The sequence below is a fragment of the Petaurus breviceps genome, unplaced genomic scaffold, assembly GCF_028583685.1.
Source record: "Petaurus breviceps papuanus isolate PSGF00001 unplaced genomic scaffold, PetGlider_PUasm1.0 110157, whole genome shotgun sequence".
NCBI classification, from domain to species: domain Eukaryota; kingdom Metazoa; phylum Chordata; class Mammalia; order Diprotodontia; family Petauridae; genus Petaurus; species Petaurus breviceps.
The window spans coordinates 1-16,515 of NW_027185598.1; the positions used below are offsets into that span (position 1 = coordinate 1).

The 16,515-nt window shown below is 42.5% G+C and overlaps 1 protein-coding gene across 1 annotated transcript; it reads left to right on the forward strand.

Annotated features, from left to right (window-relative positions):
* Positions 1-3: 3 nt before the first annotated feature.
* Positions 4-3,507, forward strand: LOC138156909 (zinc finger protein 160-like; the record flags this gene model as incomplete). Its single annotated transcript, XM_069082403.1, has 1 exon — positions 4-3,507. A coding segment is annotated over one exon (1,623 nt), but the record flags the coding sequence as incomplete, so codon positions are not given.
* Between the last annotated feature and the right edge of the window lie 13,008 nt (positions 3,508-16,515).

A 16,515-nucleotide genomic window follows, 5' to 3' on the forward strand; every position in this document is an offset into this window, starting at 1 on the left:
AATCACCAGAGAATTCATACTGGAGAGAAACCTTATAGATGTGACAAGTGTGGGAAAGCCTTCTTTAGGAGATCAAACCTTAATTTGCATCAGAAGAATCACACTGGAGACAAACCTTATGAATGTACTAAATGTGGTAAAGCCTTCGCTCAAAAGTCAACTCTTTTCAAACATCACAAAATTCATACTGAAGAGAAACCTTTTAAATGTGATACCTGTGAGAAAGCCTTCTATGAAAGCTCAACCCTTATTAGCCATAAGATGACTCATACTGGAGAGAAGCCATATACATGTGATGAGTGTGGGAAAGCCTTCAGTAAAAAGTCAGTCCTTGTTAATCATCATAGAATTCATACTGGAGAGAAGCCTTATAAATGTAATGAGTGTGGGAAAACCTTTGTTCAGAGCTCAAATCTTATTGTTCATCAAAAGATTCATACTGGAGAGAAGGCTTATAAATGTGATCAATGTGGGAAAGTCTTCACTCAAAGATCAACACTTTTAAATCATCAGAAAATTCATAATGAAGAGAAGCCTTATAAATGTAATGAGTGTGGAAAAGCCTTTGTTCAGAGCTCAAACCTTAAGGTACATGAGAAGATTCATACTGGAGAGAAGCCTTACAAATGTAATCAGTGTGGGAAAGCCTTCACCCAAAGTTCATCTTTTTTCAACCACCAGAAGACTCATACTGGAGAGAAGCCTCATAAATGTAATCAATGTGGGAAAGCCTTCCTCAGGAGGTCAAATCTTAATGTACATCAGGAGAGTCACACTGGAGAAAAACCCTATAAATGTACTAAATGTCATAAAGCCTACACTCAAAAATCTACCCTTTTCAGACATCAGAGAATTCACACTGGAGAGAAGCCTTATACATGCAGTGATTGTGGGAAAGCTTTCATTGATAGCTCAACCCTCCTTGTACATCAGATGACTCATACTGGAGAGAAGCCATATACATGTAATGAATGTGGGAAAGACTTCAGTACAAATTCAGTCCTTGTTAGTCACCAGAGGATTCATACTGGAGAGAAGCCATATACATGTAAGCAGTGTGGGAAAGCCTTTAGTCGGAGCTCAAATCTTAATGTACACCAGAAGATTCACACCGGAGAGAAGCCTTATACATGTAATGAGTGTGGAAAAGGCTTTATTCAGAGATCAAATCTTACTGTGCATCAGAAGATTCATACTGGAGAGAAGTCTTATACATGTAATCAATGTGGGGAAGCCTTCACTGAACAGTCAGCTCTTGTCAATCACCAGAGAATTCATGACGAAGAGAAACCTTATAAATGTAATCAATGTGGGAAAGCCTTTGTAAAGAAGTCAGATCTTAATAAGCATCAGAAGACTCATACTGGAGACAAACCATATAAATGTAGTCATTGTGAGAAAGCCTTCAGTGAACACTCACACCTTTTCAAACACCAGAGAATTCACACTGAAGAGAAGCCTTATAAGTGTAATGAATGTGGGAAATCCTTCATTCAAAGCTCTGACCTTGTTAAGCACCTGACAAGTCATACTGAAGAGAAGCCTTTTTTATGCAATGAGTGTGGGGAAGCCTTCAGTGATAGTTTATCTCTTGTTAAGCACCAGAGTTTTCATACAGATGGGTGACATAAGTAATGACTGTGAGAGAATGCTTTCAGCAAAAACTCAAATCTTGTTATTTACCAGAAAATTCTTACTGAAGAGAATCCTGGAATATGGGAGATGAACGCTTTGCCTCCATTCAGACACTCATCTTGGGCAGAAGTCCTACAAGGTTGGATTCTGCTGGGTGAAGGGCTGACTTCTAGTCAGCAACAGGTCTCTGATCCCTGTAGACAGACTCATGTGCTAGGCCATTTCTGTAGGAGCTTTTCTTTCTCAGATGGGAAGTTTGCTTTTTTTTCTTTCCTTTTCAACTTAGTCAGTTCTAAAGCCTAATTTATGTTTTTGTGCTTCAAGTGACTCCAGCAGAGCCCCACCCAAAGCCCAGAGGCAATTATGAATCCTGGAACTGGCAGGTTCTCCAACACTTACCCTAGGAGAGTCTCATGTTTAAGCCATTGCTCATTGCAAGTCATTGGGAGGCAGTGAAGGATGGCAGAAAGTTCTGGACCTGAAAACAGAAGTATTCCTGGCTTTATCAGTTGCTGGCTGTGTGTCCTTGGCCAAGTCACTTCCCCTTCAACATACCCATCTATAGCCTAAAGAGATGGGATTGACTTGGGTTATTTCTGATGTACTTTCCAGTTCTGAATGTTAATCAGACTCTTAGAGATCATCACTCCCTGCCTCCTTCCCTTCCTCATTATATAGGTGAGGGGACTGAGGCCCTGAGAGAGGCAAGGGCTTGCCCAGGGTCACAGAGTAAGTCAGGGGAAGAGGCAGAACTATACTCCCTGTGTCTCTTGGCTCCTGGTTTCTGCTTTGCAGCTGAGGGCTCACCTTCCTATCTCTGAGTATCCAGTTTTAACCAGACCTGATGCTCAGTTGGTCTCTGTGATTACCTATGCCTTCTGCTTTCTGGCTCTAAACATGCTCTAAACTCCAACCAGAGGGGAAAAATCACAAAAAAAATACTAGAACTCTCAATTTTATCCTTAATCTTGTCTGCATTATGGACCCAACCCTCCCCATCCAAAGCTCCAGGCTCATCTCACCTTTGTCTCCTCCCCAGAAGTCAGCTGATGGAGCTTCATCTTACTTATATATTCTCAGGTGTCCCTGGGAAGAAAGGAGAAGGGAGAAGTGTGGAGCTAGTCAGTCTGCCTGGAGAGAGAATGAGGCCCAAGGGAGACAGGGGAAGTACTTTCTATAGAAAGATTTTCTTAATTGTAGTGCTTCCCCTCTATTGATTTCCTCCTACTTTTCCTGTCTATAACTTATTTGAAGATTTATTATGCAAATAGTTGTTTGCATTATGATGATACATTTTCCTTTTATTCAGTTTTATTATAGCATTGCTCCTGGAACATTTGGTCAACTAAAGCTTTTATCCTATTAATATTGACCTCACTTGATAAAACCTGACTCATTGAATGATAGTAAGAATTCAAGAGGGAATTTGAACTTACCAAGGGAATTTAGCTGGAAGAATTCTCCTGACCCCTGACCCTTTGGTGATCTTAATGACATGTAAATAAATCCCTTCCTCTCATTTAGCCATTGTGACTCTTTGAAAATGTAGCCCTATAGTATTATTATAAATGTAGTATTTTGCAGACTTAGTGTTTAAATCTGTAACTTAGTGTGTTTACTAATTTGTTTTAACTTCATTTGTTCAACCTTAATTGAAAGAAGCATGAAAAAAATCCTTTTTTCCTAGGCCTGGGTGACCTTTATTACCTAAGAGGCCATAAAAAATTGTAATTGGTTAAAAAAAATTCTCTCTCTCTGACAGTAATTTTCTCTATAAAGACTTTGCCAGAAGTTCTGTTCCTGGTATCGTTATTTTTCTACTACCTGAACCTGTGCTTAAGTGTAATAAAATCTAGGTTTTTACATCTATAATATCTGTGTTGTGGTAGATTTATTTAGCAGTAATAACCTGCCATATGAACTTATAAAGACAGTTCCTGACCTCAAGGATCCTATAAACTATTGGAGAAAAACAACACATAAAAGGAAGCTGGAAACCTTTAAGCTGGGGGATCAACCAGCGTTTCTTGGTGCCAAGGCAGTGATATGTTCCTAGACTTCCAACCAGCTAGAGCTGCTGATACAAAGTGAAGAGTTCAGAGCCCAGCCCTCTTGAAGGTTTGCATGATGCTTCAAATAGATTATCACAGTCGGTCACAGACTCAGAAGTAGAAGTGACTTTATTGTCATCTCTCCAGACCGCCTCTTTTCACAGTTAAAGGAACCTTTAGGTCAGATAGTTTAGGTCATAGTCATGATGAGGATAACTGGGATTTGAACCCACATCCCTTGACGTGGATGAGAATCTAATTGTCTTCCTGTTGCACCATAGCCTCTCTCCAGGGAAACTGACGCCTAATGTGAAGACGAGACTAATGTCAGTGGTCAGACTTGTCAGTTGGGGCCCGAGCTAAGCCCTGAATCCGAGCCTTCTGCCTCCTAGTCCAATGCCCTTTCCACTAGACCACATTGGCTTGTCAACAACAAAGCATGTGTTCAGTAGCCACTTTGTAGGAAATTCAGAATAATCAAGGATGTCAAAGATCCAGGGCAGAAAACAGCCAGCTGGATGAAGGGAGGCTTGGTCTGTCCTTTGTCAGGGAGTGAGATGAGAGATATTGGGGAGCTGGGCCTTGAGGATGGGTTAGGACATCTCTATGACACTGGACAAGTGACTGTACCTTCGTTTCCTCAGCTATGAAAGGAGGAGGTTAGACAAGATGACTCTGAAGGGCCCCTCTTGACCCTCCCAATGGGATAATTCATCCCACAGTCCCTTTTGGCATGCCCAGCCCTGGTGCTGCAGAAGGACAGGAGACTCTGACCAGCCATCTAGTCTGACTTCCTCATCTTACAAATGGTAGAAAATGGATCCAAAGGAAATAAAGAGACTTTGCCCAAGGCAAGTCAGCTTCCAGCCCTGACTTTTTATCAACACCTGACAAAGATCATGGAAGTAAACCTTGGAGGGAGCTCAGAGGCCACTTCTGGGGCAATCTTTGGGAAACAGCATTTTATCCATCAGCTAGTGCCCCTCCCTCATTTTACAGATGGGCAAACTGAGGTCCAGGGGAGTGAATTGAATTGCCAAATGTCATACAGATAAAGTTAAACATATGTTACAAGTTTACATATAACACGCACAACACATATGATATGTGTTATATACACATACATGCATATATGTACACATGTGAGTTGTATACTTATAAAAATACATGTGTATATACATATGTAAGTTATATATACATATAACATATACACATACATATAAGTTATATGTTAATAAGTCTTTTTCCCTCTGGAGTTCTGGAATGGCCTTCTAATTCCCAGAATTGATAACCATTGGAGTTTCTTCTGGGCAATAATCAGATTTCCCAGTATCTCTGGGATAGACCCTCAGAAATTGGGAGTTTCTTTGTCTAATTCCAAAATGTGATGTGGAGGATTAAATACCTCAACCATAGGGATCTCCTGTCTCCTTCTTCCCTATCTGCTCTCCACCTCCCTTCCAACTTTTTGTCATTAGACTAAGAAGTGGTAATTTTCAGCAGAATCTTGAAAGAGCAGTAAGATGCAGATTTCACCTGGATCCTAGGAATACTTCCTCACCATTAGAGCCATCCCAAGGTGTCCAAAGCAACCTCCAGAAGGAGGGGCTTTGCCATGTTGAAGATTTTGGATCAAAAGTTGGGCAGTCACCTGCTGGGAACCCTGTAGAAGGCATTGTTGATCAAAGATGCTTTGGACTTCAATGTCTGTGATGACCTGCTCAACTCTGTAAGCTCTTTCAATAATTCCTGATTTCTAGAAACTGAGGTTCATCTCCAATACTAATAGCCTGTCCCTTTCAAACTAGTTTACTAGGGATCTTGTGCTGACATATGCTTCCTGGGATTAGATTCACCTGGATCATGGAAATTTTGAGGGCTGGACTTTCAGAGCCCTTTGTCATTTTAGGACGCAGTAATCAGAGACTTTCGAGCCCCTAAACCTGGCATGTCCTCTTCTCAGCAATGCCACCAAACTGTGTCCTTTTGTCTCAGTCCTCTCACACCCCCGTTACTATTTTTTAAATCTCAGTGGGAATTTTTTGGGGGAGTCCTCTTTTGGCCCCTGGACAAAAGAACTTTGGAGGCTGCAGTTGTCTCTATTGGTTTTGACGTCCTGGTAGGCTGCTAACTTCTAACATGCTAGTTCATGTGTGGGCTCTCTTTGGCACCCCCTTTCCTATTGCCCATGAGTTTCTGGTGTAAAGTTCTGAGTAAAAAAAGTCACTTAACTGTAATTTCTCATTGACTTGATTGACTTGAATAATTTTGATCCTTGCTTATTCTGGTATGACTTTGACAGTTTTGCTTTAATATGTATGTAAGAGCTAGATGGTCTGCTTCCCTTCTGGCAGCCTTCTTGCCCAGAAATCTATATTTTCACATTGAGATAGAGTAGGGAGTGACTTCTAGTCCATCACAGGTCCCTCATCCCAGTGTCCCACAAACTATAGGGATTCTGTTTTGTTGTTGTTGTTTTGGCAGCTAGGTGGCGCCATCGTGCATAGAGCACTGGGCTTGGAATGAGGAAGACTCATCTTCATGAGTTCAAATCCAGCCTTTCACACTATGTGACTTTGGGTAAGTCACTTTACCTTGTTTGCCTCAGTTTTCTCATCTGCAAAATGAGTTGGAGAAGGAAATGGCAAAGCATTCCAGTATCTTTGCCAAGAAAACCTTAAAATGGGGTCACCAAGAATAGGGTGTGACTGAAACAATCCAGCAACAAATTGGTACCTTACCATGCCCAGAATAGAGGGTGCCCTTTCTGGCTGAGGGTAAGGATGAGGGCAAAGAAGCCAGCTGACCTGGAGTCAGTGATGAGTGTTGCTGTACAAGTATCAAGAACCATTCAAACATCTCACAATATTGCTGTGAGATGTACTGTGGGGATTATTGACCCCATATTAGAAATGAAGAAACAGGTTCAGAGGGATGAATGGAGTTACATAGCAAGCAAGTGTCAGAGGCCTAATTTTAAACCAGATCCCCCTAATCCCTAGCTCTTGGCTAATTTAATATGAGTTGGTCTGCAATCTGCTATACAAGTCTATTCTGGAAACTGGGGCATTTTGTGATTACTAATGAGGAGTAACTGAAATGGTTAAACAATTCTGAGAGTTATGAGGCTGTCCTATAACTCCAGAGGAAAGAGATCCTGCCTCACATGTTTAGCCCCACTCCTCACTTGCGGATGTATGAGGATGTGTCCCCTTCATTCTGGGACTTGGTTTCTGAGCATCTGTGACCCATCCTTTCTACCTGAGAACCTGAATGCTTTAGAAAATACCTGGACTGTGAACTGGCAGTGTTTAAATAAATTTAAGCAATCAAAAACTATAACCCAGACTTCAGGCTTTTGAATCTGGAGCCCCAGTAGGACACCTGAGATTTCAGCAGTCTTGAGAAACTCAACTGAGCATTCCAAGATTCCAGACACCCATGGTGAGTAATCTTCAGGGAAAATTGTGGTTTTATTATTGAATTCTTCTGCATTGGGTTCTAGTGTGAGTCTGGGCTAGGAGCTGCCTGAGGGCAAGAGCTCATATCTGCAGCTCTGGGATCTGTACACTATCGGTACTTAATTCTGCTTGTGAAATTTACTGGAAGGATTTGGAAATCAGTGGCTTGGAGTGCCAACAGAATTACAGCTAGAAAGTCCAGATCTCCATCTGATGGGGGGACATGAACTCAGCCTATCCTCACTGGAAACTGACCTCTGAGATCTCTTGGACCTCCTTTTTCTGAGGGCCCTCTCCTCGATTCTCCTTTCCACCCCACAGGCCTTCCCATAGACCAGTATGTGGTCCCTACTGCTGCCTTTAGGTTCCCATATCTTGTTTAGATTCCTTTAGTGATAACCTCCGAGATCTATGGAGTTTAAGCCCCTCCTGCTTTCAAAGGGAAGATGCCAAAGGTTTCCCTTTAGAACCTCCAACACCCAAATGACACTGTCATCTTGTATCTTTCAAAACTGTCTTTCTATCAGGACTTCATTCCTTTCTATTTGTACTATCTTCTGTTCCCTTCTATATTTTAAAAAAGCCTCAATTTCTGTGACTGTGTTTCTAACAGGATTTCCTTCTGTTCATTTTCTGTTAGGGGTAATAATAATAGCACCCATTTCCCAGGGTTGTTGTGAGGATCAAATGAGATTAATGGGTGATATGCGTGTTATCTGTAGAATTGTGAGAAGCTTGTTCATCACTTACTGATGGGGTATATCACACACTCAGTGGATAAATTTCAGTGTACCTGTCTAAAGCTTATGCTGGCTTATTCATATACAGACCTTGAAGATGCTTGAAGTTATTATTATTAAAAAGAATGCCCTGATTTCTACGACTACTTCTATCTGAATATACTTATGTTATCAACCAAAAAAGATTTATGAAGTGCCTAATGTGTACCAGGCATTGTGGTAACACTGGGAATACAAAAAAACTAAAAATACAGTCTCTGCCCTCAAGGGGCTTGTAATCTAATGAGGGAAATGAGAAGCAAGCAAATACTAAATGAGCTAAATATTGGATAAACAGGAAATAATTAACAGAGGGAAAGTAATAGAGTTAAGGGATGGGGAAGGCTTTAAAAGAAGTCAGTACTCAGAAAGGAGAGTATTCCAGGATCAGGGGACAGACAGATACAACACTCAGTGTCTTGTTCATGGAACAGCCAGGAGATTAGTGTCATTGGATCAAAGTGAATGCTTTGAATGCCAAATATAGTAATTTGTATTTGCCCCCAGGAGCAACCACCTCTGGAGTTTATTAACTGTGGTGGTTATTTAAATGGATCTATGTTTTAGGAAAATAATCTAAGTGAATGTAAAATAAGCCGGAGTGGGGAGAGGCTTGAGGCAGACAGACCTATCTGCAGGCTATTGCAACAATCCAAGTGATGTGAGGAGGGCCTGCAGCAGTTGGGGTGGGCAGTATTAGAGGAGAGAGATGGGGGAGCATTTGAGAGAGGTTTTGAAGGTGAAATCGACTGACCTTGAGAATAGCTTGGGTATGGGGGGGGCGAGAGAAAGTGGGGTGTCCAGGATGACTGTTGGGTCATGAGCCTGAGGTACTAGGAAGAGGGTATTGCCCTCAACAGTAATAGGGGAAGTGGGAGATGAGGGTGAGTGGATTTAGGAGGAGATATAATGAATTCTGTTTTGGACACACTGGTTTAAGATGTCTATTGGATGGTCCAGTTCCAGATTTCTGAAGTACAGTTGGAGATACAAGATTGGAGGTAGGTGGAGAGGTAGGGACTGGAAGAGAAGATTTGAGAATCTTCAGCATAGAGATGGTAATTCAGTCCTTGGGAGCTGATGAGTTTACCAAGTGAAGTTGTTTAAAGGCGGGAATGAAAAGGGTGCAGGATAGAACCCTGAAGGACATCTACAATTAGAGGGCATGATCTGAAAGGAGATCCAAGCAAAGGATACTAAGAAGAAGGAGAACCAGGAGAGAACAATGTCCCAAAAACCTACAAAGAGAGTGACCAGCAGGTGCAGAGGCTGCGGAGAGGTCAAGAGAATGAAGATTGAGAACTGGCCACTAAAAAACTGCCCGTCCCTTGGGAGAGAGCATTGTCAGTGGGATGAATGATAAGGTCAGGAGCTAAACTGTAAGGAGTTAAGGAAAGAGTCAGAGGAGTGATCATGGAGGCAACTATTGCAGATGATCTTTTGGAGGAATTTAGCTAAAAAAGCAGAAGAGATAATGGATGATACTGTCAATGAAAGGGTCAAGTGGAGGGTTTTTTTTTTCAGGGCATGCTTGTAGGTAGTAGGAAATGAGCCAGTAGAGAGGGAGAGATTGAAAATCAATAAAAGAGTAGGGATGACAGAGGGGGCAATCTCCTGCAAGAGAAGGAATGGAACAGGATCTCTTGAACAATGAACAAGTTGGGAGGTTAGCCATGATAAAGAGGAAGGCCACTTTATCTTGTAAGACAAGGGTAAAAGAGAGAATGGCAGAAGGCCTTGATGACAGGAGATAAGAAAGAGGGAAGGATAAGGAGTTCATAGCAAATGGCCTCACTTTTTTTTATAACATGAGGCAAGGTTCTCCACTGAGAAAGTGGTGGTAGGGGGGCCATGGAAGCTTGAGGAGGAATGACAATGTTTGGAAGAGCCTCAATGGACACTTGGATAGAGAGTTGATATGGGCGGTATAATAGAATTGCCCAGTAGCACCATGGACCCAGTTGAGGTTGTATAGCATAAATTTGTAGTGGACCCAGTCAGAACTATTAGATTTTCTCCTCTGTTCAGCAGCACATGTATAGGAGTGAAAGTGATGAAAGGTAAGCCATCCTAGGTTGAGGCTTGTCTAATAAGCAATATAATAGCAATTCAAGGAGGACAGTTTAGAGTTTAATTGATTCACCAAGGAACCAAGATGGGGAGAAGAGGAGAGAGTGGCTAGTGTGGTGTAGATGGCTTAGGAGTGAATTGAGGGGCCAAGGGTTGCAGCTGAAGAGTAGGGTCATGTAAGAGAAGGCAGAGGGAAAGGTGAAATGTCAATAGATGATGGTCACATAATGGAGTTTTCAGAATCCTTGAACATAGAAATGGTATGTTTTTGGGTGATGGCAAGATTAAGGGTATGATCATCTTTGTATGTGGCTGAGGTGGGGTGCAACTGTAGTTCATTCATGTAAGGGACTGGAATGACCTCAGGTTCTATAGACAGTAGCTACCAGGATTTTGCTTAGGTAGAAGATATGAATAGGATGAATCTCAAAGGAAGAGAAGTTACTGAACGATGAGGAAGGGGGAGAAATGGAAGTGGCAGTGGGGAGCATATGTCCAATATTCCAACCCCTCCCTATCTCCACTTCTACCATGGAGCCAAGAAGGAGTGAAAGTGCTGGTTGTTGTCCTTCATTCTCAAAGAACACCAAAATAACATCACTATGTTAGGGTCAAAGGACAGTGTCTGACTGTGGCTGATCAGACCAACATGAGCTCAGAATGCTCTACCACAGGTTGGGCACAAATAGTTCATACAAACACTTGGAGAAGAGATGTCTCTAAATTTGGGCATCTCACTTTTCTTCTGAGCTACTGCAATTTTGCTTCACTGATAGAGCACAATGCCATCTTTGATGTGGGTGTACCATGCTGGGCAGTTCTTTTCAAGTGTCTCCCATGTCATGGAATCAATTCCAAAATTCTTCAGAGAGACCTTGAGAATGTCCTTGTATCACTTCTTCTGACCACCATATGGACATCTGGCTGGCATGAGTTCTCCATAAAATAGTCTTTTAGGCAAACATGTTTGGCATTTGAACAACATGGCCAGCCCATTGAAGTTGCACTCTCTGTGGTAGACTTTGAATGCTTGGAAGTTCAGCTTGAGAAAAGACCTGTGTCCAGTACTTTATCTTGTCAGGTGATCTTCAGAATCTTCCTAAGACAATTCAGTTTCCTGGAATGGCGCTGGTATACTGTCAAGTTGTCAAGACGATGAGGTCAGCAAAATAGCCCTGTAGACCTTCAGTTTGGTAGGCAGTCTAATACCTCTTCTCTCCCACACTTTCCTTTGGAGTCTCCCAAACACTGAGCCAGCTCTGGCAGTGCGTGCATCAACCTTATTATCTGTGTGTACATCTCTGAAAAGTATACTGCCAAGGTAAGTGAATTTGTACATAGCATTCAAAATTTCTCCATTTGCTGTAACTGATGGTTCCATATATGGATGGTGTGGTACTGGCTGGTGGAGAACCTGTGTTTCCTTGGTGTTAATTTTTAAGACCAAAATTAGCACCAGATACTTTGTTGTATCTGTAATAGTAATGTAATTTGATCCCTTTGTATTGGCAAAGATAACAGATACTTAGTAATTAATCAAGCCTCTGTTAAAGAAACAGAAGGTATGAACCCCTGTTCTGATGTAACAGGAAGGGGTTGACTGAAACAGAAAGGACCTAATACTGTGTATATATGAGGAAAAGCCCCAGAGGGGGAGAGTCAGATCTTGGAGCAAGCTCCATGGAGGCAGAAGCTGCTGCCACTGCGGAGGCTGAAGTGGGACCCCCCCCCCCACCAGGCTGGAGAGAATGATTTTGATTTTGAAAACCAGGATGGAGTGATTTTGATTCTGAGAGCCAGCTGAAACTTCTGCTGAACATTTCCAAGGGCCAGCCAGAGCTGGAGCTGCTGAGGCTATTGAGGATTCCCTGAGGACCAGCTGGAGCTTTGGAAGACTGAGGAAGCATGTCTGTGATGCTGGTACTTTGAATGAACCTGTTGGTGGCTTTGTTAAGCCTTGACTTCCTGGGAACAGAGACTGTGAAGGATTTAAGGTGGACTGGATGCTGTAAGCTTCAATGTGGGACAGGAACTGCATGGAGAACTGAACAAGGAACTGGGAACTGTCTGCCTTTGAACCCAGGTGACAGTTTGGTGAATCCAGATAGGATCTGGGACCATGGAAGGGGATCCAGAGAATCTGAGAGACCACCCCAAGTCAAGCTGAAAGAAGACTGCTTAGATACTATGTACTGACTGAGAAATTGTAATTCACTAGTGACCTAGGGGTGGAGGGTCTGTGTATTTTCTGATGATTGAATAGTGAATGATGAAGGATGATCGATTAAGTTGACTGAATGATTGATTGACTAAATGATTATATTTAGTGATTGATGACGAAATAGTGACTGATTTATAGCTTAGTGTGCCCCATGAGTGGAAAACTTTGACTATTGTACTTTGTATTCCTTAAGGAGGCAAACCTCCTTAAGGATGATTGAATGATTGGGATGATTGAATGATTGAGTTACTAAATGATTGTTCTTTGTTGAAAACTTTGTGACCACTGTGGTGAAAACTATGAGGCCATTTTCTGTGATAAGTTGTTGTGAATGCTGTATTTTGATTTTCTGTGATAAGTTGTAACATTTTGAATGCTGTACCTTGATTTTCTGTGAATGTTTTTCAGTGATTTGTTATTAGAGTGTTCAATATACTATGTAGTCAGAACCTTAAAAGTTGTTCACAGTAGCATTCCCCTGGAAAGCTGCTTGTGCTTGGCTTTACAGTATCTCAGCTTCAGTGGATGCATAAAATGCAGAATCATCTGTAAACAAATCATGCACCAACTCTCCCTCCACTTTACTTTTGCTTGTAGCCATTTCAAGTTCAATAATCTACCATCAGTGAGGCAGCTGTCTTTGATGATGTTGTCATCCTCATTGAAGGCTTCAGACATTACAGAAAACATCATGCTAAAAAGGATGGGAGCAAGCAAAGAGCCCTGTTTCATTACATTGATGGCAGGGAAAGTGGGAGGGTATCATCTATTATCCAGAACCAGAGCGGGCATGACGTCATGAAATTGATGCACAACACTGAGGAACCTCTCTGGGGTCTCTGGGCTCCAACAGCTGACAGTATCAAGAGGCCAAGGACAACGAAGGAAAGTGCAGCCAGTATTGGGAAGAGGGGCCAGGTTTTAGATAATGGATGGAGTTAATAGATGGAACAACTGACAGAGGAATAGATTTAAGGTGAAGGGAAGTTTGTTGCCCATAGAACAGGTATTCCAGAGGGGACAGTGGAAGGGGTAGGTGGAGTTAGGATAAAACTTGTGGTGTAAGGATTGAGGAGGATGGAAATGAGGGATTAGGGCATAAGGAATGGTGTTTGGATGATGATCTGGAGGAGTTTAAAGATGATAATCCCAGATCACTGGGGTGTCAAGGCTATGACCAGTTGTGAGACTGTTCATTATTAAGGGGAAAGCACGTGCCTATGCTCCCAAAGAACAAACCCAGTAGAATATGGGAGGCCTGAGCTTCTCCACATCCCAGGTGGGAGATTGGGCTGGCAGCAGGAGGTAGCAGATGCCTTGTGCTGGGTGGAAGAGGCTGCTTCTATTCTGCCTCTATTTCTACAACTGTTCATCTAGCTTGACTTTCTACTGTTTCCTTCTGTACTAAAAGTATGCCTCAATTTCTCCAGCAGTGTTTCTATCTCAACTTCTTTCTGTTCCTTTCTATAGATGGGGGGTAGGGGAAGTGAGGGAAGGAAGCCTCTTTTCTATGGTCCTGTTTCTTCCCTAACTTCCTGCTGTAGTAAAAAAAAATCCATCAGTTTCTCTCCCAGTGTTTCTATCTGGCCTTCTCTCTGTTTCCTTCTGGATCTAAAAAGAATGTTCTAATTTCAGTGGCTTCTTTTTATCTGCAAATCCTCCTGCTCCTGTCCCCACCTAAAGGATGCTTCCATTTCTATGGCAATCTGCATTTCTTAAAATTTTTTTTTCTGTACCTAAAATCAGAACCAAACTTTTCAATGCCCATGTATCTATCTGGACTTCTTTTGTTCCCTTCTGTGCCTAAAAGAATGCTTCATGGCTGTGTTTTTGTCTGCATCTCCTTGAGTTTCCATTCCTTCCATATATAAGAAGATGCTTCCATTTCTAGGGCTGTGTTTCTCTCTAGACTTTGCTTCTGTACATAAAAAGTTGCTTCAATTTCCCTGGCAGTTTGTCTTCCTGTATTTCTTTCAGTTCCCTTTTATACCTAAAAAGAAACCAACCAAACTTCACTGACGCACTTCTTTTTTCCTTCGCTGTGTGGCATTTTTGCCAGTGAGTTGGATAGTCACACATACATGGTATACTCCAAGGACTTCGAGATGAATGACACAAAGCTGGGAGAGTAGCTAACACACTGGATGGCAGGCAGAGTCTAAAAGGATCAGCACATGCTGGACAATTGGGTAAAATTCCACAGGAGACCATAGACAGCAAGGATTCTTTGGACCTGCAAGCTGAATAGGAATCAGCAGTGTGAGATGAGAGGCAAAAAGGCTCTGACCCCCTTGACCTGCATAGAGAGCTTCCAGGAATAGGTCAGACCCAGAATCCAGGTCCTCTGCCCTTGTCAGACATTGTCTGGGCATTGTGTGCAGCTCTGGACTCTATGCATAGGAAGATGCTGATCAAGTGGAGTGTCCAAAAGAGGACAGCCAGGACTGGGTGACCTTGACTCCTTGCCCTGGGAGGGTTGTCTGAAGGACTGAAGGCTTTAGAGCCTGGAGAAAAGACTTGTGGGAAATAAGAGCTGCCTCCCATATTGGAAGGGCCATCATGTGGAAGAAGGTGTAGCTTTTGTGTTGTGTTTGGCTGCAGAGGACTGACGGGCAATGCTTGGGACCTGCAAAGGGGCAGAGGGGGTACAGCGTCAGGACAAACTTCCTCACATTGATCCTGGTCTATGAGGGGAAGGGGCTCCCTGGAGAGGTGGTAGGATTCCCCTCAGAAGGTTATTAGAGGCCAGATGATGGCTTCTTGGGATGTGACCATGGAGTTTCGTTCCTGCTTCTGTTTGTATCCAAAGGCTGCTCAGTTACCTTTAAGATCTCTGGTCTTGTGATGCAGAGGGTTTTCTGAACCCTCTGCCTTTGTGCCTGAGTTCTTTCCTGTAGTGAGACTACACCCTCCAAAATGAGCAGTGGTTTCTTAATTAATAAAACTAATGACAGTCTGCATTGCTAACCTCTCTATCATTTGTGATGGTGGATTGTTAGCTCATGTGCCGCACATGCGCACGTGTGTGTGTGTGTGTGTGTGTGTGTGTGTGTGTGAGACTTTATTACTAAATTCCCTCTTGTCTCATCATCCTTCAAGAATAACAGCTGGGTGGTACTGTGGATAGGGCACTGGGCCTCTGGTCACGAAGACCAGCCTTGAAATACAGCCTTAGACACTTCATAGCTATGTGAGCTTGGGCAACTTAATTATACCCTTTATACCCTGTCTGCCTTGGTTCCCTCAGCTGTCAACAGAAAATAAAACAGCAGCTACTTCCCAGTTTTGTTTTGAGGATCAGAAGAGATAATGTTAGTAATGGGCTTACTTAGCTTGTTGTTAGTACCTGGCTTGTTCCATCCTTCCCTTGCCTGCCATCTCTTTTGCTGAATCTTCAATGATGTAATGACCACTTAAGGTGAGTGTCCCACAGGATCCTGGCCTGAATTTTCCTCTGTTCTCTCAACATTGCCCCCATGGGTGCCCAAGTAGATAACCTGTCCACTAAAAAAAGACTATTGACTCTTTTGATCCAGTGCCCTGCTCTATCATTGAGCACTCAAATTACTGGGATGTCTGTTCAGCAAAAGTGAATGCCATGAGAGCCCCAAGGAGAGATTGTGAGAAATATTCTATACTATGTATCATATGGGCCCTTGCCTCCATTCTTCTGTCTCTGTAGTCTAAAAATTGATTACTAATGGGTGGCAGGGGAATAAGTGTAGGCTGGAGAAGAAAACAAGTTCAAATTAGTGTCTCATGGAAAATGGGCTGGATAATAATGACCACCCTAACCCAGAATTACTAAGAGGAAAGCATTATTGTACACAGAAGTGCCAAATAAGTGTCATCTATTATTGACTTACTGTGTTACCCCAGGCAATATATACCTTGAAACTCTACAAAACTATCTCTATACCTGATCTGTAAAGTAGGGATATCTTTGCCCATGGTAACCTTGTCACAGGATCCTTACCATGATCAAATAAAGGAAAATATTTAGCAAAACTTAAATAAACAAATATTTTCAGAGAGAGAGAGAAGAGGGGAGCAGGGAGAGGGAGTATTCTATCTCAAACACAAGTCTCCTATGACAGAAACAGTTTCTAAATTTAATGTCATTTGGGGCAGCTAGGTGGTATAGTGAATAGAGCACCAGCCCTGGAATCAGGAGGACCTGAGTTCAAATCCAACCTCAGACACTTAACACTTACTAGCCCTGTGACCTTGGGCAAGTAGCTTAACCCCAATTGTCCTGCCTTCCCCCTCCAAAAAGGAAAGAAAGAAAGAAAGAAAGA